Raw genomic sequence first — 21,379 nt, 5'->3', positions numbered from 1 at the left:
AGGCCATGGCTCCCCTGACCTCCTGGCAAACGTCAATGATGGCCATTAGCACGACACAGGATAGAAGTGTAAACATTCTCTGTGGCGGTTCCTCATTTTTATTTCTCCTGGCATTTAAACATTCTGCACTTTTATCAATTTAAATATATTTTTAACATGGATAACAAAATAAGGATAGTACTAGACTCAAACCTGATACAACTTTCTGTCCTCTCCCAATTCTACTGTCAAAATAAATCTTATATCATCGAGTTCAAAATTTGACAAATTAAACTATGGAGCTTAATACTTTTTAAAAATCAAGTAAGGGGACATGTGTCGGCAGCTAATGCAGCACCCAAGCAGGGTAACTGTCAGAGTCCCTGGATTAGCCTGATCAGAGGGAGCAGGACATGCAAGAGTAAATTCAAATTTCCAATGCAGAGCATGGGCCTGGCAAACAAATGCAGAGAGCCTGAAAAAGGACCAAAGGAAGGACAGTTAACCAGAGACCTGGATAAGAGGGAAAACAATAAGGAACACCTTTGCCAGGTTCAAATTCGAATGAAAGTTGCCATAGGGAAGGGTATTCTTAGCTTAGATGTCATTTCACATATTTGTATTTGTTATGCAAATGAAAGCATACCATAAATACTATCCTGTGCCCTAAAATCCCTTAAGGAGGTCTACATTTCTTTGTAATTAGCTTGGATCCTCTGTAGACCTGCTTGGCTATAGACCTTTACAAATGAATAGAATTGAAAACCTGGGAGGAAGGAGGAATAATGATCGAAAGACACCCAACCATTTAGTCTCAATACTGTGTCTCTCCAGACTAAGGAAACTTGCCAATATCCAGAATATTAAAAGAATGAATATTCCAAGCAGCCTATAGCAAACAGGGGTTCTCTACCACTTAGAGACCTCCCCTTGATTCCTGGGAGAACAGGAATCAAAGCTGCCAATACAGTTTTGCAATAAATAACACATAGCTTTTCACTGGTATCTGCATACTTTAAAATACTCTGATTTGGAGTTGCCTTCAAACAGACATTATCTAAAATTTATATTTCTATCCCTAACTTACACTCTACATCCTCATTTCAAATTTTTTATCTCTAGCTCAAGATGTCTTAAATAAACCATCATTAGTTTCACGCAAAATCCCTTCCCAGTCAGTTCTGGTACTACTCTTCTAGGTTTCATCACTGGAAACTTTAGAGTCATCTTTGCATACTGGGGATGATAAAATCAGCCTATCAACAAGTCTTCTCACACTCCTTCCTTTAGTGACTCTCAGGTTAGTTCTTTCCTTCCTGTTCCCACCACCTTCAATGACATTCCTGCAACAGCTTCTGAATTCATGTTCTTACTGCCAATCTGTCCCACCTGTACACCACTGCCACAATGATCTTTATCCACTCACCAAATAGTTGCTGAGTATCTATTATGCACCAGGCACTGTTCTAAATATAAGAAATACTTCAGTAAACAAAATAATATCTGTCTTCATGGAGATTATATTCAGGCAAGGTGAGAGAGATGGCAAGTAGGAAAATAAATGCTACACAGACAACAGAAGCAGGACAGTGTGATAGAACAATGAAGACATTTAAACTGATACTAGCAAGATAAGAAGTTGAATTCTACAAAAAGATAAAAGAAATTAATCATTTCATATAGAAGAAACGACTAGTAGAAGGGCCCCAAGATAGAAAGGAGCTTATTCCTGACTGAGAACAGGAGGAGGCAAGTGTGCTCATCTACCATGAGCCAGGAACAGAGGATGGGGAGGAAGTCTGAGAGGCTTCCGGGGGCTCTGCAAGCCAAGGTATGACATTTGGATTTTACTCTAAATGTCCTGGCCTGCCAGTGAAGAGTTGTAACAGAAAGTGACATGATGTGACTTTTGTTTTTTCCAGGTTACCCTGGCTACTGTGAGAAGAATGGATTGTATGGTGAGCGGATGCAGGTGACCAGCCAGGAGTGCAGTTTGGATGAGTGATAATGTGGCTTGGTTGAAGCTGGAAACAGTGGAAAAGAAGAGAAGTGGTCACATTTGAATGTATTTTAGAGGCAGATTTGACAGGACTTACTTTTAGACTGGATATGAAGCATGAAAAATATAAAACAAACAAGCAAATCAAAAATGAGTTTTCACTTTTGGTCTGAGTCTCTGCGTTTGCTTACTGATGAAGAAGGGGGAAAGAAGCTGTGTGTACGTGTTGGGGGAAGCATGTTAAGTCAGACATCCAACTGGACAGGTCAAGGAGGCTGTGATGTAGACTGTGAGTCACTGACTTCTGCAAAATCTCAAAATCACGTTGTCCATTCTGCTCCAGAATCTGTAACAGCTCTTCATTGCAGTAAACATAAATCCTTCTATATACCTTTTAATAAGTTGAATAATCTAGCACCAGCCTACCTATGCAATTTCATTTCCAATAGGCACCTTACTTTCTAGTCAGGTTAGTATTTTCTCGGCCTCTGCCCCTGTCCCCTCCAAATACAAGCACTTGAGCACACACTCCCCACACATAAGCACATACTCCTGCTTCAGTACTTCCATGCACCTTGATCTCCAAACCCTCTCCCCAAGCTCCACACTGAAGGATCATCCTTCCCAGATCATCCTCCCATCTTAACTGCCACCTATCCTTCCAAATCCAATTCACAGTCCATCTCTTCCATTCACTCCCTCAAACAGTCCAAGCCACTGATCTCTCTCATCTGAATTTCTGTTATACTTGGTCATCACAGTTTATAGAGCATAATAGGAATGAGGTAATAGAATCAGAATTAGCAGGGTAATAAGTACCTGAAACTTAAATGTAACAATAGTGAGAAAACAGTAACCAGCATTTTTTTTCCTTTTTCTGGGTCAAATCTATTTTAGTTATTAATAAATTACACAACCTGTAATTGTGCAGACCTTTGTATCTTCAAAGGGGCTGCTGTATACATCTTTCCATTTGATCTTCACATGGACCCATGAGGAAGGCAAGACCAGTATTAGTTTGCTGAATTGATCAAAAGGCCCAGAGAACTTATTAAACAGCTTGCCTAAGGCCAAAGACCTGGTCACGAAAGCTCTAAGTCAAATTAGGAATGTTATGACATTTTCTAGTACACCAGTTAGAAAATAACAAGAAAAAAGTCACTAAGCACTGATAAAGGCTTTTTTTGAACCATAATCTCAATCAAGCATCAAAAGCTAAAAAGAAAGCCAAATTCCTTTCGACTGTCACTATTTTGATCCCTGTTCATACTGTCTAAAGAGACTAGGAGACAGTCTGCAGAGGGAACAGAGTCCTCAGGGAACCCAAGCCATAATTAATTCCAGATCCAACTTGGGAAATCAGTCTACTCAAAGGTGGACCAAGAGGCCTTGGATAGAATCAAAACCATCCTTTTAACTGACCGAAAAGAGATCAGGAACCCTAAGATCTTCTAGAAGGAAAATGAACTAAGGTGGTGTTAGGCTTCTCTGGCTCATCCGAGCCCTACACTCAAGGCTGGGATGGTGCCAGTCAGGTCCCTGGAGCACAGAGGGAAGGTGGCTAAGGTGGAAGTCATACATGGAGGCAAAGTACTTTGGTTATTGTTATAATTGCAGAGAACAGCTGGTTCCCCATATTCTAAAGGCCTAAGCACTCTTTATGACATTTTCTTTCTTCTTTTAAGACTACGTCACAAGGCAGCATAAGATTATGTGCCATATTTATTCAGCTAAACTCTAAATTTCACGTAGTTTTTTTTGGTAGAGCTTGCAACACCTGATTTAGAAACCTGTTCTCTGGCACTCAGTAAATGTAAAGACACAAAAAATAATAATAATGGATTTGAATGATTAGAGTTTTACAGAGAGACAACAAAACAAAATGAATGGTACTGTGTGTAGCGAAACGCCAGGTCAAGATTGACAATTCAAAACCAGTAGAACTAGAAAGTGGACACTGAAAAACAATCATACTAAAAAAAGTCATGATGTTCTTGCTTAAAGATCGTATACCCTTTTCCAATCTTTTAATTTTACAACTGGGGAAACTAGTAGTTGGTGAAAAAGTGAGGATAAAAACACATTTCTAAATTGCTAGGCCTGGTGATTTTTCATTTAGAACATGTTGCATGCAGATGTAAATAGATAACCTGTCTGCGAACAAGAATGGGGGGCAGCCTACTTCATTTCTATTTCCCTGGAGAAAACCGAAAGGAGGGAAATGAGAAGTGTGATCCCATGAACCCCACCACAGTTCTGCCCCATGACTTTCCTCATTTAATGGCACATAGTGATATAAGTAGCCAAAGCAATGAATGCCTGGACTTGCTGTTGACGTTAAAATGATTTTTAAGTGTGCCCCCTTAAAATTACTGCTGTGTTTCCTGGTGCATTTCTGGTCGGACACGGTGGCTCATGCCTATAATCTCAGCACTTCGGGAGGCTGAGGCAGGTGGATCATGAGGTCAGGAGATAGAGAACAGTGTGGAGAACATAGTGAAACCCTGTCTCTACTGAAAATACAAAAAAATTAGCAGAGCGTGATGGTGTGCACCTGCAGTCCCAGCTACTCTGGAGGCTGAGGCAAGAGAACTGCTTGAACCCGGGAGGTAGCAGTTGCAGTGAGCCAACATTATGCCACTGCACTCCAGCCTGGGTGACACAGCAAGACTCCATCTCAAAAAAAAAAAAAAAGAGATGCATTTCCCTTTCATCTCTCATTACATAGCTATAGTTTTTAAAACATATTACTCCTTCAAAATATGCATTAAAATATTTTCTTTAATGTGCATATATAGAACAAATAGTAAAAAGAAACTCTAAATTACTATGTCATATCACTGGCCTGTCTGGTTATAAACAAAACTTAGGCATTCCCACAGTGCAAAATTAACAGAAGAAAAATCTGTAAACAGAAACTTAACAGTGGACTCATGTTCCACATCACTGTGATTATGGGATGAATATTATTTTCTAATGTAACTGTCTGCTTTCATAATGAGTTTAGGTCCTCTGTTAGGATTCATGAAGAAATTAAATGAGATTCAGTGACCCTAATTATTAAGTAATTAGAGTTTAGAATTGAAATTACTGCTATGAATTAGAATACTAATAAAAAATTAGGTTAAGATGTTCCTTCTTGCTATTAAAAGACAAAATTTAAAATAATTTTCAAACAGGAATCAGCATCTTTTCACAACTTCTGTATTGTAACAAATTCTCATAAAGCATCTAGCACTGTGCCTAGCAAAGAGTAACCCCCTAAAAATAAACAACAACAGGGAATAATTAGTACTAACCAGGTCTTAGCAAACATTTCCTGGAAATAAATGAACTGCTGAAAATAGGAAAGCAGAGACTTTCTGCCTGTGAGGAAAACCTCTGGAGGAGCTCACCTATTTGTCGGTAAGGAATGTAAACAATCAGAGCCAAGGCTTTGGGACGAAAACACATATACTGGGTTAAATAAAAAATATTAAATGAGTTTCATCTGTTTATTCTGATTTTTATTAATGCGGTAACTAGAGAATTTAAAATTACATATTTAATAGTTTGCATTATATTTCTATTGGACAGTACTGGTCTAGACAATTGGTTGGTAATACAGAATAACTGCATAAACCTCCGAATGTCTCCAGGACAACTTTTCTGGTGAAACATAAATAAGTAATCTCTTTGCAAGAAAGTAAAGAACAAACATATGCCAAATCTTAAATCTGGGAACTAGAAAAGTACACGAAACATCTAAAACATATTCCAAAAGCATCCTACATTTTCTGGAGGAAGGATGGGTAAACTTTTTCTGAAAAAGACTAGAGAATAAATATTTTTGCCTTTGTGGGTCAGAGGGTCTCTGTCACAACTATTCAACTGCAACTACTCAGTGCAAAGGCCAGCCATAAACAATATGTAAACAGATAGGCCTGGCTGTGTTCCAATAAAACTTTATTAAAACAGGTCTACTGAATTTGTCTTGCAGCCTATAGTTTGTCAACTCCTGTTACAGAGCAAAATACTAGCAATTCAAATTTCAAAATCCCAGACAACATGAGTTTTAAACTGACCACATTTGCCTTAAACAATAATACTAAAGAACAAGAAAGGTCCAAATCAGCAGAAGAACAGCAATGGCTTCATTTGGAAAAAGACGGAAATTACTAAATGAGACAAATGATAAGAAAAATGAACAAAAAAAACCCTGTTGTCTCTGGAAACACTTCTTAAAAAGTCATGAAAGAACCACCAACTTACATTTAACTCTATTATCCACAGTAACGTTACAAATAAGAGGTCAAAGGTGACAAACAAACAGAAAGTCCTCCTGACATCAGATATGCCTTTCTTTTCCCTTCCTTCATAGGACTCAATCCTGGCCATGAGTTGTGTGGGGTTGATGGAATGGATGTTGCGCAGAGAAGCATGGGAGCTCTGGCTCCCGGTGAGAGCGTTCTCCATGTCTTCTGGCAGGTGGTTCATCCTGGAGGAGGGTTACAGGAGCCTTTTTCCAACCTCACCATCCCTAAAGAGAAGACACCTTTGGGAAATAAAATAGAGACACCATGTTAAATCCAAGCTGACCAAATATAACTGTGTTACCCTCTCCACTGTGCAACTATTTCTCTAACTGAACAACAGAGTACCTTGACTGATTTATGTTTTCATGAAGACATAAAGAGAAAGAGAAATGAGAGCAAAACATAATGTTTTAGAGCAATACTACAAAACAGCTGTTGTAGCAAAGAATGGCAATAGAGAAGAAGCAAATTGACTAGGAAAGGGTGAAGAACAGGATGTTAGCTACAATTGAAAGCAGTGTTCCTGATGACCTGGAGCAAGCCTCTTGGTGAACAACTCATGCCGGTTACCTTTCTGTGCCAGGGAGAAAACCTCCACAGTCCTGTAAGTATAATTATGCATAGGCTAGAAAATCATTTACTGAAAGCTTTCCTGGAGCATGTAAGCAGAATGTGTAAATTAGCTATAAAAAAGCTTATTTCCAAGGCTGGGCAATACAGCAAGATCCTGTTTGTACAAAAAAGAAAAATTAGCTGCGCATGGCAGCACAAGCCTATAGTCCTAACTACTCAGGAGTGGCGTGGGAGGATCGCTTGAGCCCAGGAGTTGAGGTTATAGTGAGCTATGATCATACCACTGGACTCCAACGTGGGTAACAGAGCAAGACATTGCCTCAAACAAAAAAACAAAAACAAAACAAAAATCACACAAAAATCCTTACTTCCTAAGGAGGAATTTCTTTCCATCAAAAGTACCTTATAAACTAAAGTTAGCATTTCCCCATCCTCTCAATGAACAAGGATGTTTCCAGGCCTCTTCTTGGAAAAGAAGTGCACACTTTAAAAAGTTTAGCACCAGGCAAACCACCCAACCAATAATTACAGAAGGTATAGTTCTATACAGAGATGCAGGCCCCTCAAGACCAGAGAGCACTTTTATAATAAAAATAAAAGATGAGCAATCTAAATAATCTGATCTGCTTATGGATGGGACAAGGATATTAAACAAAGTGTGGTGCATGGTATGATTGTCAAGTAGTCAAGTTTCCTTTTCTGTAGGACCTCTCCCTGTGGGATTATATACTCCTGGCTCTACTGAACTCATATCTGTTCTTTAGTCATGAATGTGACATGTAAGTGGGCAGAAGTTCATATGCCACTTGTGTCCAGAGCCGGTGCATGAAGAGCCAGTACGTGGCTTACTACGTTCTCGTTTCTTTCTGCCACAATGACTGGCAATGTCCAGGTAAAGAAGAGGACTTTCAAAGCCATAAAATAGAATTTAGAAACAGATGGCTGAGATTTCCCTAAGGCAATATGATCCTATTTGGTTCTATCATTCACTGTCCAGAACTTTTTCTCTTTACACTTGACCCTAATTTCTCTTCCTTTCTAATTCCTAATTCCACACTCAGGAATCAAAGTCTTTCTCATACTTTTTAACAATGTGGTGGTAAAATGGCACAGCATTTATGAAGGCAATTTGATTATATGAAATAAGTTACTTTAAAACATCCATACTTCTTGATCTTGTAACCCTAAATCTAAATGAGATTAACCAAGCTACAGACATTCAAAGCAAAAACTGATCTATGGCCTTAAAGGTCAGGTTAGTGATTATCTTCAAGAAAGAGGGAAGAAGCAGTGATTAGAAGGCAGAGGGTAGAGGACATATTTAGGGGACTTGGCAAAGTTCTGTTTCTTAACTTGAGTAGTGACAACATGGTTGTGTTCATTTAGTGATAATTTATTGATGTACACAGTAGTTTTAGTCATGTGTTAGCTCAGGAAAAATTCAAAATGCTATATAGTATATACATGTACACACAACTGAATAGTGTATATTATCTTTCAATAAAAATCCCTATTAAAAAACTTTATCATAAGGCATCTATAATAGTCTCAATTAGAAAACAACCTAAATAACTAATTAGAATAATTAGATAAATCACGGTATAGCCACAGTATAGTCACTAAAATAAATGTTTATGAAGCATTTGTAATGACTTAAAAATGCCTGGGTTATGATAACTAAATTAAAAATCGAATACTAGGCCTGGTGGGGTGGCTCATGCCCGTAATCCCAGCACTTTAGGAGGCCAAGGCGGCGGATCCCGAGGTCAGGAGATCGAGACCATCCTGGCTAATATGGTGAAACCCCATCTCTACTAAAAATACAAAAAATTAGCCAGGCGTGGTGGTAGGTGCCTATAGTCCCAGCTACTCGGGAGGCTGAGGCAGGAGAATGGCATGAACCCGGGAGGTGGAGGTTGCAGTGAGCTGAGATCGTGCCACTGCACTCCAGCCTGGGCGGCAGAGCAAGACTCTGCCTCAAAAAAAAAAAAAAATCGAATACTAAATGGAATACACACACATATAGTATGTTCAGAACTCTGTAAAATAAACCCAAACCGAATTCTTATAGGAATGCACCTATGAAATATATCAGATATTACCAATGATTCTCTCTGACTGATGAGATTATATTTTCCCCCTCCTTTGGCCTTTTTCACACTTTTTGCACGTGTTATATGTTTACAAAGAGAGGCACTAAATTCAAACATCACTCTGTCGGGGTTCTGGACAGATGTCCTCAGAACCCTAAGCAGACTTTCCCTTTCTTTTCTGCTGATCCAGGCAACATTAGGTAATGTGTCTCATTCAATTTGTTTCCTCAGAGTCAGCAAATCAGCAAAGCATTTTGAAAAACTCAGTAAGAAGCCACTTAAGTGTTTAGTAAAAGGAAAGAAAATATTAAGCTCCCAAATTGAAAGCATTCTTATATAATTTCTTTTTTTTTTTTTTTTTTGAGACGGAGTCTCGCTGTGTTGCCCAGGCTGGAGTGCAGTGGCCGGATCTCAGCTCACTGCAAGCTCTGCCTCCCGGGTTTTTACGCCATTCTCCTGCCTCAGCCTCCCGAGTAGCCAGGACTACAGGCGCCCACCACCTCGCCTGGCTAGTTTTTTGTATTTTTTAGTAGAGACGGGGTTTCACCGTGTTAGCCAGGATGGTCTCGAACTCCTGACCTCGTGATCCGCCCGTCTTGGCCTCCCAAAGTGCTGGGATTACAGGCTTGAGCCACCGCGCCCGGCCTAATTTCTGTCTTAATGAGATCAATGCCACCCTAGTGGAAGGCATAGCAACGGCATATTCCCCAGTAGCAGCTCTTAACACAAAGCTTGCAAGGCACTACCACCTGTCAGACTTCTAGGAGTTAATTCTGAAACAATAAGTAAATATGAATGTAATTAATACATCTTTTGTGATGAAACACACATTTTAAGTTTAAGAAAACAGCTGAGGCCGGGCGCAGTGGCTCATACCTATAATCCCAGCACTTTGGGAGGCCGAGGCAGGCGGATCACTTGAGGCCAGGAGTTCAAGACCAGCCTGGTCAACATGGCGAAACCCCGTCTCTATCAAAGGGAGTGGGAGCGGTGGTGCACACCTGTAGTCCCAGCTACTTGGGAGGCTGAGGCAGGAGAATTGCTTGAACCTGGAGGCAGAGGCTGCAGTGAGCTGAGATCGTGCCACTGCACTCCAGCCTGGGCGACAGAGTGAGACTGTCTCAAAACAAAACAAACAAAAATAAGAAATCTGGATGACTGAATACAGACATATTTTTGCAACAATATATCCTACATTATGATAAAGCAACTCAGATAATTCTAAGCCAGTCTAATAATTAGCAGCTATATTTAAAAATCAATTTAAATTATTAAATTCACTAATATGTGAACAGAAAATTGAACAAATTCAAAATTCAAACTGAGGACCGATTTTAGGAGGAAGAGCATTTTCAAGGAAATTAAATCATTTTCTTAGTTTCACTCCTTTTTCCTTCCACAAACGCACTTCTTGTGGATAAAAAAGATTAATAAAGAAACATACAACCCTAGAAATCTGAGATACATTTCAAAACAAAATATGATATTAAATACACAATGGAATACATATGGCTTGGGAAATGAGAATCATTACACGATTTTTCATATGTGTATGTGTAACTGCTAATTAGCAAGAATTTACAGATACTTTCACCTCAATAAAAAAAAAGTTACACAAAGCACAGACATCTCTAAGCAGACTGGCTCTAATCAAACTGATCTTTCTCTGGGAAAGAGGGAAGTTGTAAAAAGGCAAGCGAGCTTGCTTTTCTTTTTCTTTCTGATTTACCTACTTAATCCAGTGAATTAACTGGTCTAGATGAAACCAATGACAAGGTTAATCTCCATTAGGTTATGAAAACACACAGTTCAGACTTCTAGAATTAATTTTTTGAGTGAAACTTTTACTCAAAAACAGAAAAATAAGAGAAGAAGGGTGCTTAGTTTGAGGGACTCATGTTAAAAACATACTATTCGAACTCAGAAACATTTGGCCATCTTTGTCCTCTATCTCCCTTACTGCTGGTGAAACTGACTAACAGTCACATATGGCCTCTTGCAGCACACAACAGCAGGTCAACAAATTTGACAGCTTCTTCTCCCCATGCCCCCAAAAAACAATTACTCCTGATTGATAATATATTTGGGGGATTGGTAAGGGCCTGTGGGCTGGTGGGAAAAGAGAGCTCAAGAATCTTTCTTACTCCTACAAAGCAGACTGTAAACTGGAAAATTTGGGAAGCACTGGTGAAAAATACTAAGGAAATGTCAGCTAATTTATTTATTTATTTATTTATTTTTTTTTTTTTTTATTATTATACTTTAAGATGTAGGGTACATGTGCATAACGTGCAGGTTTGTTACATATGTATACTTGTGCCTTGTTGGTGTGCTGCACCCATCAACTCGTCATTTACATCAGGTATAACTCCCAATGCAATCCCTCCCCCCTCCCCCCTCCCCCCTCCCCATGATAGGCCCCGGTGTGTGATGTTCCCCTTCCTGAGTCCGAGTGATCTCATTGTTCAGTTCCCACCTATGAGTGAGAACATGCGGTGTTTGGTTTTCTGTTCTTGTGATAGTTTGCTAAGAATGATGGTTTCCAGCTGCATCCATGTCCCTACAAAGGACACAAACTCATCCTTTTTGATGGCTGCATAGTATTCCATGGTGTATATGTGCCACATTTTCTTAATCCAATCTGTCACTGATGGACATTTGGGTTGATTCCAAGTCTTTGCTATTGTGAATAGTGCCGCAATAAACATACGTGTGCATGTGTCTTTATAGCAGCATAATTTATAATCCTTTGGGTATATACCCAGTAATGGGATGGCTGGGTCATATGGTACATCTAGTTCTAGATCCTTGAGGAATCGCCATACTGTTTTCCATAATGGTTGAACTAGTTTACAATCCCACCAACAGTGTAAAAGTGTTCCTATTTCTCCACATCCTCTCCAGCACCTGTTGTTTCCTGACTTTTTAATGATCGCCATTCTAACTGGTGTGAGATGGTATCTCATTGTGGTTTTGATTTGCATTTCTCTGATGGCCAGTGATGATGAGCATTTTTTCATGTGTCTGTTGGCTGTATGAATGTCTTCTTTTGAGAAGTGTCTGTTCATATCCTTTGCCCACTTTTTGATGGGGTTGTTTGTTTTTTTCTTGTAAATTTGTTTGAGTTCTTTGTAGGTTCTGGATATTAGCCCTTTGTCAGATGAGTAGATTGCAAAAATTTTCTCCCATTCTGTAGGTTGCCTGTTCACTCTGATGGTAGTTTCTTTTGCTGTGCAGAAGCTCTTTAGTTTAATGAGATCCCATTTGTCAATTCTGGCTTTTGCTGCCGTTGCTTTTGGTGTTTTAGACATGAAGTCTTTGCCCATGCCTATGCTCTGTAGGAAACTCTTGCTTTCTGCATTATTGGCCCTTATAATAAGACTGAATTTTTTTTTCTGTGACTCATTTCATTGGGATAAACTTGAGTTAAAGATATTCTAAATACAAGTGTATTTGAGTTAATATACTAGATATACTTCTAAATGTTTTTAAGGAACTCAGGCTTAACACATAGAATGTTTAGCTTGAGTTCCTTAAAAAATATATAGGTTAAATGAGTATAACAAATAGTGGAAAAGGGAAGAACGAGAAGCACTGCACTAGCTTCTTCACAAGCCTTGAAGCGACACAGCAGGTTAAGGGCTGTGATACATTTCCAGATGGGTGAAATGGAGAAACCATGCCTCAGAGCAGTCTCGGGTGGGGGCTTTGAGGGGAACAGTGGGGAGGACTACATCTACCCAGCTGCTTCTTGTTGCCTATTTCCACCTGTCAAACTCCTCCTGACAGTGAGCCAACTCTACTACACTTCTAGTTGCTTCATCTGGCCAAAGCAGTCTCTCTTAAAACCAGATTACACATTCCTGGGTATGACATTTCATTCGAGTCTTGAGGGAAGACACGAAAACTGGGTGTGGGACTGGCTAGCCTAGGTGCTGGAACCCCACAGACTAGAGTAGAGCTGCTTGCCCAGCAAAGCCAGTGGCTGCAGGTTCTTGAGGCAATGCCAAAAGAGGCTGAGAAAGCGCAGAAAACGTGTCATGGGATTTTCACATGCAATAAAGTTCTGAATTTTTGGTGTGCATATGTACCAATATCACATGTAGATCTTGGTTAATCCTCAATACCTGATCCATGTGATTCTGACACTCATTGAGAAAGAGAGCTTCCTTTTAATGAGTAAAGAGAATGATCATTCCTTAAAGCTGCTTTCCACTGTCTGATTATTGGATTTCACCCTAACCATACCCTTCAGAAAGCTGAAGTACAGTGTGAGTTCCTTCAGAGACACTTTTCTGAATGCTCCCCATATTCCAACCAGATACATTTCCCCCAAGCTCCCCTAATCTGTGGATGTGACACTTAATGGTACTGCTTACCACAATAGGCCTTAATTATCCACTTTGCTGCCTCTCCCACTAAGTAGTATATTCCTTAAAGGCTCTGAAAATGACCACAGCACATGACAGACAGCAGGAACAGAACAAATATCAACTGTATAAATTCTATCTAGCATCTAGCACAGATATTAGCAGAGAGTAGGCTATCAGCAATCTCTGTTGAATTCAGGAGATTACAACTGTTTGTTTTTGTTTCTGAGGAAGAGCTTGGGTATTTTTCCAGATGTCATTTCAGAAGTATTAAATATTCAATCCGGAGTACTGAGATCCTCTCTGGGGTTGGCTTAAGGAAAGCCATACCTCTCTAAAGAGGGTGCTAAGTATTGATTAGCTGTATACACAGGAAGCTAAATCTGCAATTCAGAATTTATCCCAACTGTGTGGGAAGTATGGGAGTGAAGAATTAGAAAATAAAGAAAAACATATGGGTGAGAAGATGAGAATCCCCTTTGGTTGTTTTTTGAAAAAGAGACTGATGTCTTGTTTTATACCAATGTGTAATTATCCTCCTCTATACTATAGTATCAGTCAGCTATTTCTATTTATGCTACATTAACAAATCACTAAAAACTCAATGGCTGAAAGTAACCCACATTTATGTTCAAGCTCACAGGTCTGTACGCTGCCTGAATTTCACCTGATCTAGGCCGCACCTCATGATGGGTACAGAGCCGGGTCGAAACATCAGCTCCATCTGCTTCCCACACAGAAGTGACACTACCCAGACGGTGGACAGCAGCTGCCGTGGAGCACGAGCTACCACTGCTTGCATTTTACAGGAGCCCCACAATCTCTCAGCCTTCCTAGGAGGAGAAGAGAGAGACTGTGCACCTCCTGTTGACAGCCCGAAGCCAAGTCTCTCAACCCAACCACCCAGCCTTCTCAGCACTACTTAAGGCAGCAGCCAGGACACTGTATGTTTTCTTCCAAAGAATGTTGGAATAACAGACATTAAAAATATTTAATTTAGAAAGGCTTTAGTCATCATCTTAGCAAAAGTCTTTGGAGATGATTTGGCTTAGAGACACGTTTTCTTGGTCTTGTACAGTGTTTCTTAAGATACTGACTTAACTGCTAACATTTTAATTACTTTTTCCCCAGACTTCTAGCTTCTTTGAAAAGTCAAAAGGTATAGAATCATCAGGCCTGCATTCTCTTACCATGATGATAAAGCCAAGCTGCTGACCACTTTAAGTGGGGCACACACTCTCCAGTTGGCCTCAATCTTCACCTAGCATGGAGGCAACTGACTTTGCCAGCCTGATCTTTCTGACTCTTCTTACAGGCAAAAACGGTGGGGCCTACATGGATCCATCTAAGAGATATTTCAAGGTGGTGTATAGTTATGATTCAAACTTGGTTCTTTCCTTTCCATCATCCTGCCTTACCCCAGATTCATAGAAGGAAGTGGGAGATACATCAAGAAGTGTTCACATGGTGTGCGAAATACAGTCATGCAATTTGAGAGTCCCAAAGCACAGACTGCCATGGCTGTGCCTACTGTATCCTGGGACTGGGTGTCCCTGGAAGCAAGAAGCAGCCTGAGCTGGCTGTCTTGCAAGGCCCCCCACTGTTATGAGACCTGGTTAATGACACAGAAGTCCTGTTTAGAGTCCTCACCTTCCCTTCCGAGGTGAAGCAGCTAGAAGTAGGATATGAGAACAGTGAGTGAATAACCTGACATTTATATACTTACCTTGCTAGTATGAGAAAGAGGCCTGAAAAAACACAGATGCTTTAAAAATAAGCATGCATAGAGAAGAGAGAGATGTGGGGCAGAAGCTAATCCAGAATACTAAAAACATAGCAAGACAGAGTCACCTTCATATTCTAAAGGCACCCATGTGACATGAGGAACATTATGGCATGCTAACAAGACCTAGAAAATTGATGTGTAAAATTTAACCTGTAATTCAAAATTTGGTAAAATAAAAAGTTCTGCTTAATGTCTGCCTATATGAGCCTGTCTAAATTTTGAAAACACTTCAAAAATGGTTTGTAGATAAGATATTCTTAAAAAAAGAAACAAGTGGCTGGGCACAGTGGCTCACAAATATAATCCTGGCACTTTGGGAGGCTGAGCAGTTTGAGAGTAGCCTGGGCAACAGAGTGAGTCCTCATCTCTTCAAAATATTTAAAAATTAGCTCGCCATGGCAGTGTAGACTTGTCATCTTAGCTACTCGGGAGGCTGAGGCAAGAGGATCACCCGAGCCCAGAAGTTCCAGCCTGCAGTGAGCTTAAGATTATGCCACTGTACTCTAGCTTGGGAGACAGAGCAAGACCCTGAAAGAAAAAAAAAAAAAAAGAAAGAAAGAAAGAAAGAAAGAGAAAGAGAGATGGAAAGAGAGAAAGAGAGAGAGAAAGAGAGAGAGAAGGAGAGAAAGAGAAGAAAGAAAACGTAATGCTATCCCACAGGATGAGAAATTCATAGGGAAAGGACTGGCAGGGGGCAAGGTTAGGGAGTTGATGCATGTGTGTGACACTCCAGCCTCCTGAATCTGAGAACCTTCACCACGAAGCTCTACAGGAAAAGTTTCATAAAGCCAAAAGCAAACAAATCTTTCTTTGGCAAACTGCCCATTACATTTACATTGACATTTCAAAGCAGCCTTGTTTTCCTGTGTGCCATATATGCTCCCTATTAAATACAATGTCCAGAAAAAAAAAAAAAAAAGGTGTTTAAAAATTAAATCTAGTAGCCCCAATTTTAAAAATGTTTTTTCTAAAAATTTATTCTCATAAATTACATCCAAATTAACAGCTGAGGCAACAGAAAGCTACTATATAGAGAAATATGGGTAGAAACCAGTCATCCCAAAATAATATGTGAAAAATTCTATAAAGCATTTAAATAAACTCACCCAGCCAATTATTTGGTATTACTTCAAATTAAAAAATATTTTTGGAGTCAAATAACCAAATTTTGTCATCAAATTCCTAATGTGCCAAGTGAAAATGAGTGAAATGTTTAAAAAAGAAATAGAAAAAAAGACGTTTATGTATGAAACTCTACAAAGCATTCCACAGATACACATGATCAGTTCTACAATGGGGAAAAATTTTGAAACAAAGTAATACTGAGAGTTACCCTATTAAATCAACACATAATGAATCAAAGTAGATGTGCTGGATCCTTAAAGAAACAAAATAGCTCACAAGCCAACCAATGAGAACAAGCTGACAGGCACATGCTCAAGTCTAAAGAGGAGAAGAGGCAATGTGCCCATCAGAAAGAAGATGGGTCAGCCAGGAAAACACAGGAAAAGGAGTGTCACAATCCAATGTGACACTCCATCAAGCATCTCCCATCCATTGGCCAAGTAATTCCTATAATTAATTGACAACGATTTAATTTAATAATCTTCTGCATACCTCCCACATCCTTTTTCTAATTCCATGTTTCTGATTAAGATGTAATATTTTATGTAAGGAAACAACAAGCTGGTCAGGTTGAAGCAAACATTCAGTCTACATGGCAGTTAAGGTGTTCACTGCAGACACTGAGATGTGAGCCTACTCATGCAAGGCAAAGCCACTTGCAACTGAGTTCTTTAAGCTGCTGACTAATCAAGTTTCTCAGTTAACAACGCAAAGGTCTGGGTTCAAACACGAATAAGGTCACCAGTGTGATAACACTGAGTAGTTTTTTGGGAGATGGAGTCTAGATGTGTTTCTAATAACCTACACTGGCACCATCAGCTACAAACTGCTCTTTGGGAACTTCTAGAGAGATTATTCGGACACAATCTAAATGATGGATAGCTATCACAAAATACTGACACATTCTGTACATGGTATGCAAGTAGTAATTCCAAAAAAGAATTGTAGAAAGGTTGTATCATCACTCAGATATTCCCCCAGTATCTCTTTATAAACTTACAGGTAATTATCAATAATTTTCCATAACTGGCATTATTAAGTGGACTACAGTTAGCAAGCTCAAAGCAAAGCTAGAATCACTGAACTTGACTATACAATAATAATACTACACTTGTTTATTCTGACTTGCATGTATTTGGGTATGATTACTAATTCATACCCAATAAAAGTCAGAGGAGGTTCACAGCTCACACAAAGGCTTTTAATAAGTCCACAATAACTCAAGGTGCATAATTAAGCTCTGAAAATTCTGACATATACTCTTTCAACTCAGCAAGTATGGTTAACACTGGGATTTTTAAAAACTGAGAAGTATGACCGGGCACAGTGGCTCACACCTGTAATCCCAGCATTTTGAGAGGCCGAGGCAAGTGGATCACATGGGGTCAGGAGTGTGAGACCAGCTTGGCCAACATGGTAAAACCCCGTTTCTACTAAAAATATAAAAATTGGCCAGGCGTGCTAATGCACGCCTGTAGTCCCAGTTACTCAGGAGGCTGAGGCAGGAGAATCACTTGAACAGGGAGGTGGAGGTTGCAGTGAGCCGAGACTGCGCCATTGCACTCCAGCCTGGTCGACAAAGTGAGGCTCACTCCAAATATATATATACATATATATATATATATATATATAAAATTAGGCTTAATATTCACCACTCAGTATCAGTGTATGCTTTATGTGAAAGAACAGAGATACAAAATGTTCTTAAAACAAAAAAAAAGGCAAATGCTATGTAAATGGAAGATTATAATAACAATGAAAGGTTTTGACATTTACTTGTTTAGCCTATTTGATATTTTAATGATATGAATACAGATTATTTCAATATTATAATTAAAATTTTTAAAACAGATAATTATTTTAACTCCACAGTCATAGACTATATACTATGTTGAGGAGGTAAGCCATATTTATAAAATTGGTAACAAAACTAGACCACCAAAAAACACGTAATAAATCTTGCAATAAGGAACTCTATAGAGAATGAGCAGTGCCGTAAAATAGACTTCCATAACATAGTACTATTTTCTAAAATAACATTGGGGTAAAAATACTTAAAAAGTAAAACAAACTATTGGAAAAAAAATGACAGTAAAAACAGTGGAAAGCTGTAAACTTGGGCTTACTATCAAAATCATTACCTTAAAGTAATTTAATTACTTTTAAAATAAAAAATAAAATAAAATAATTAGGCATGTAAATAATAAAGTTAGAAAGCTGTAACTATTCTATATGGAAAAGGATAGAAAATAAAAAAGAAAAACAATGAATACAATTAGTAAATCCAAAAGGAGAATGATAACTGTTGCAAGCTGGGGAGTGGGAAAAACGTGATTCTTTATAACAAAAACTCTACTTTTGCACTGGATGAACACTTCATAAACAAATTTAAAATATACAGATAAACTCAGTGATCAGTCCTTTAAGAGGGCATATGTAAAGTACTAATACAGGGAGTACTCATAAAGGAATACAAGTACCACTAAAGAAGAGGTCACTTTCAAAGTATAAGTAATATTTTAATTCCATTGAAAACCATAACTAAAGTCAATACTCTGGAAATAAATTACACTAAGAAGAAGCAAATGACCTGAATAGAATAAACCATTCCAGAAAAAGAATACTGAAAAAAGCAAAAAATAATTATCTAGCAAAGGGACTGGAGTCAGACAGTTTTATAGGCATTTCAATATTTGAAATAAAAGACAAAATCCTACATATTGATTCAGAATGTTAAAAAGGAAAGTTATTCTATTATTAAATAAAGCTAGGATAATACTGACATTATCTGAACAAGAACATGTAACAACACAAGAATATGAAAGGCTGTAACATACAACAGGACAAAAGTATAAACTAACTCCACATATTAATATAACATAATTATCTATTACATAACATTATATACCATATATTAACATAATAACAAAATGAATAGAGCTTCCTTACACCGGGACTTATTGTGTCTAGACACAATGCTGAGTACTTAAGATACATTATGTCATTTAAACCTCAGAACAGCTCCCACAAGTAGAACAAACATATCACAGCTTATTCCTAAAACCTCACATAATTCAAAACACATATAGATAAAAACTAATCCCGGCTGGGCACGCTGGCTCACGCCTGTAATCCCAGTACTTTGGGAGGCCGAGGCGGGTGGATCCTGAGGTCAGGAGATCAAGACCATCCTGGCTAACACGGTGAAATCCCGTCTCTACTAAAAATATAAAAAATTAGCCGGGCGTGGTGGCGGGCGCCTGTAGTCCCAGCTTCTTGGGAGGCTGAAGCAGGAGAATGGCGTGAACCCGGGCGGTGGAGCTTGCAGTGAGCTGAGATCGTGCCACCGCACTCCAGCCTGGGCAACAGAGCGAGACTCCGTCTCAAAACAAAAAAAAACAACAACAACAAAACTAATCCTAATAGGAGAAGAGACCATTTCTGTTTACTCATTAAAACATTTCACTGCATTTCAAAAGCATGCACCAACACAACTTACAATTCATTTGGGCCAAAAGCTTTGAAATTATGTACATTTTGACTGGTTTTAAATTGGAGGCAGGTGGCAGGGGGAACTTGCATAATTTCAAACTTTGTAGGACAACTCTTCATTTCCAAGTAGATATCTGTTTCACTCTCTTAAAATGTGGCTCTCTAAGTCTCTTATTCTGAAAGAGACATAGAGAAACACATAGAGAAGGATTTTGGGAAGAGCCATGGATAAACACATCCCTGACATTAAAAAAACAACAATGTAAGCTGAAAGAAAAGTAGAAACTAACAGCTGGCCTCAGGAGACAAGGAGAAACAAACAGGAGAGGGGTGTGTGCCCAATCTTCAGAGGCTATATGTGTGGAAAGAGAGCACAGACTTTTATTTATCAGTGGAAGCCAGAAATCTGAATTGTAACAGGAAATTTTCCGAATATTAAACATTAGTTCAATTTTTTAAAAAAGCACTTAGTTGACAACAGCAGATTTTTTAGAGAAGCCAATTAAATTTATGAGATCATTTATTAAATGGTTTCCTGGGACCTTCATTCAGGTAGAGCTCAAACTCTTTAATTTTGCCTAACCTAACACTGGCCTACGTCTCCACAACCACTTCACCATGGTAAAAAAATCACAAGCAGTTCCCTAAAGACATTATGTTCTCACAAACCTCTGCTTGCATTTTTCTCTCCAGTAAGCACCTCGAGTGCCACTCTCCTTATCTCTAAAGTTCTGACCCATTTGATAAGCCTTGATTCAAAGCCCATTTTCTCAGGGAAACCTTTGTTTCCTCTTACTCTTCTAAAGTTCTCTGCCCCATCAGAGAAAAGTGTACACAGACCTCTATTATTACATCTATCATGCTGCATCAAGATTACTTTTGCTCTTCCATTTAAAAAAGCAAGCAAGCAAACAACAACAACAAAACTTTGTTAACAAGAGCTCACTTTTATGACTTTGTGATTCATATATTTACCACTTCCTTCAATCTGGGAGAGTGGGAGAAGAAATTAGACACAGAAAGAGAGAGAGAAAGAAAAAAAAAGAAAGGGCAGCCATTTAAAATAGCATCAAAAACAAAACACTAAGGAATAAATTTAATAAAAGATATGCAATATCGTAAAACTGAAAGCTACATAATACTGCTGAGAGAAATGGAAGTAGTTGAAAATAAATTGTGAGATATACCATGTTCATGGATTGGAAGAATTCATATTGTTAAGATATCAATTCTCCCCAAACTGATCTACAGATTCAACTCAATTCCAATCATAATCCCACCATGCCTTTTTTTTTTTTTTAATAGAAACTGACTGACAAGCTAATTCTAAAATGTATATAAAATGCAAAGAAATAAGCCTGTCCAAAGCAATCTGGAAGAACAACAAAAATAGAAGACACATTACCTAGCTTAAAGACTTTCCGTAAAGCTTCAGTAATCAAAATAGTATGGTACCAGCATAAGAATAAACAAATAGGTCAATAGAACACAACAGATAAACATATAAACATATAACATATAAACAGATAAACATATAACATATAAACAGGTCCAGACATATATGGTCACTTCAATTTTGACAAAGCTGTCAAAGTAATCCAATGGTGAAAATAAAGTGTGTTTTCTGCAAACAATGCAGAAAACAACCGGATATTAAAACTGAAAGG

At 38.6% G+C, this 21,379-nt stretch overlaps 1 protein-coding gene across 2 annotated transcripts in view; it reads right to left on the bottom strand.

Annotated features, from left to right (window-relative positions):
• LOC105497772 (STARD3 N-terminal like) overlaps window positions 1-21,379 on the bottom strand; it is a 53,555-nt gene that overhangs the window by 16,386 nt on the left and 15,790 nt on the right. For both annotated transcript variants that reach the window (XM_011769116.2, XM_011769118.2), the window contains exon 2: window positions 6,230-6,512. In XM_011769116.2, the coding sequence (XP_011767418.1) occupies window positions 6,230-6,454 (225 nt within the window). In that variant the 5' untranslated portion in view covers window positions 6,455-6,512. The remainder of the gene's footprint in view (window positions 1-6,229; window positions 6,513-21,379) is intronic.

This window comes from Macaca nemestrina, chromosome 4 (genome assembly GCF_043159975.1).
Source record: "Macaca nemestrina isolate mMacNem1 chromosome 4, mMacNem.hap1, whole genome shotgun sequence".
NCBI lineage: Eukaryota > Metazoa > Chordata > Mammalia > Primates > Cercopithecidae > Macaca > Macaca nemestrina.
This window is presented reverse-complemented; position numbering and strand designations above follow the sequence as displayed.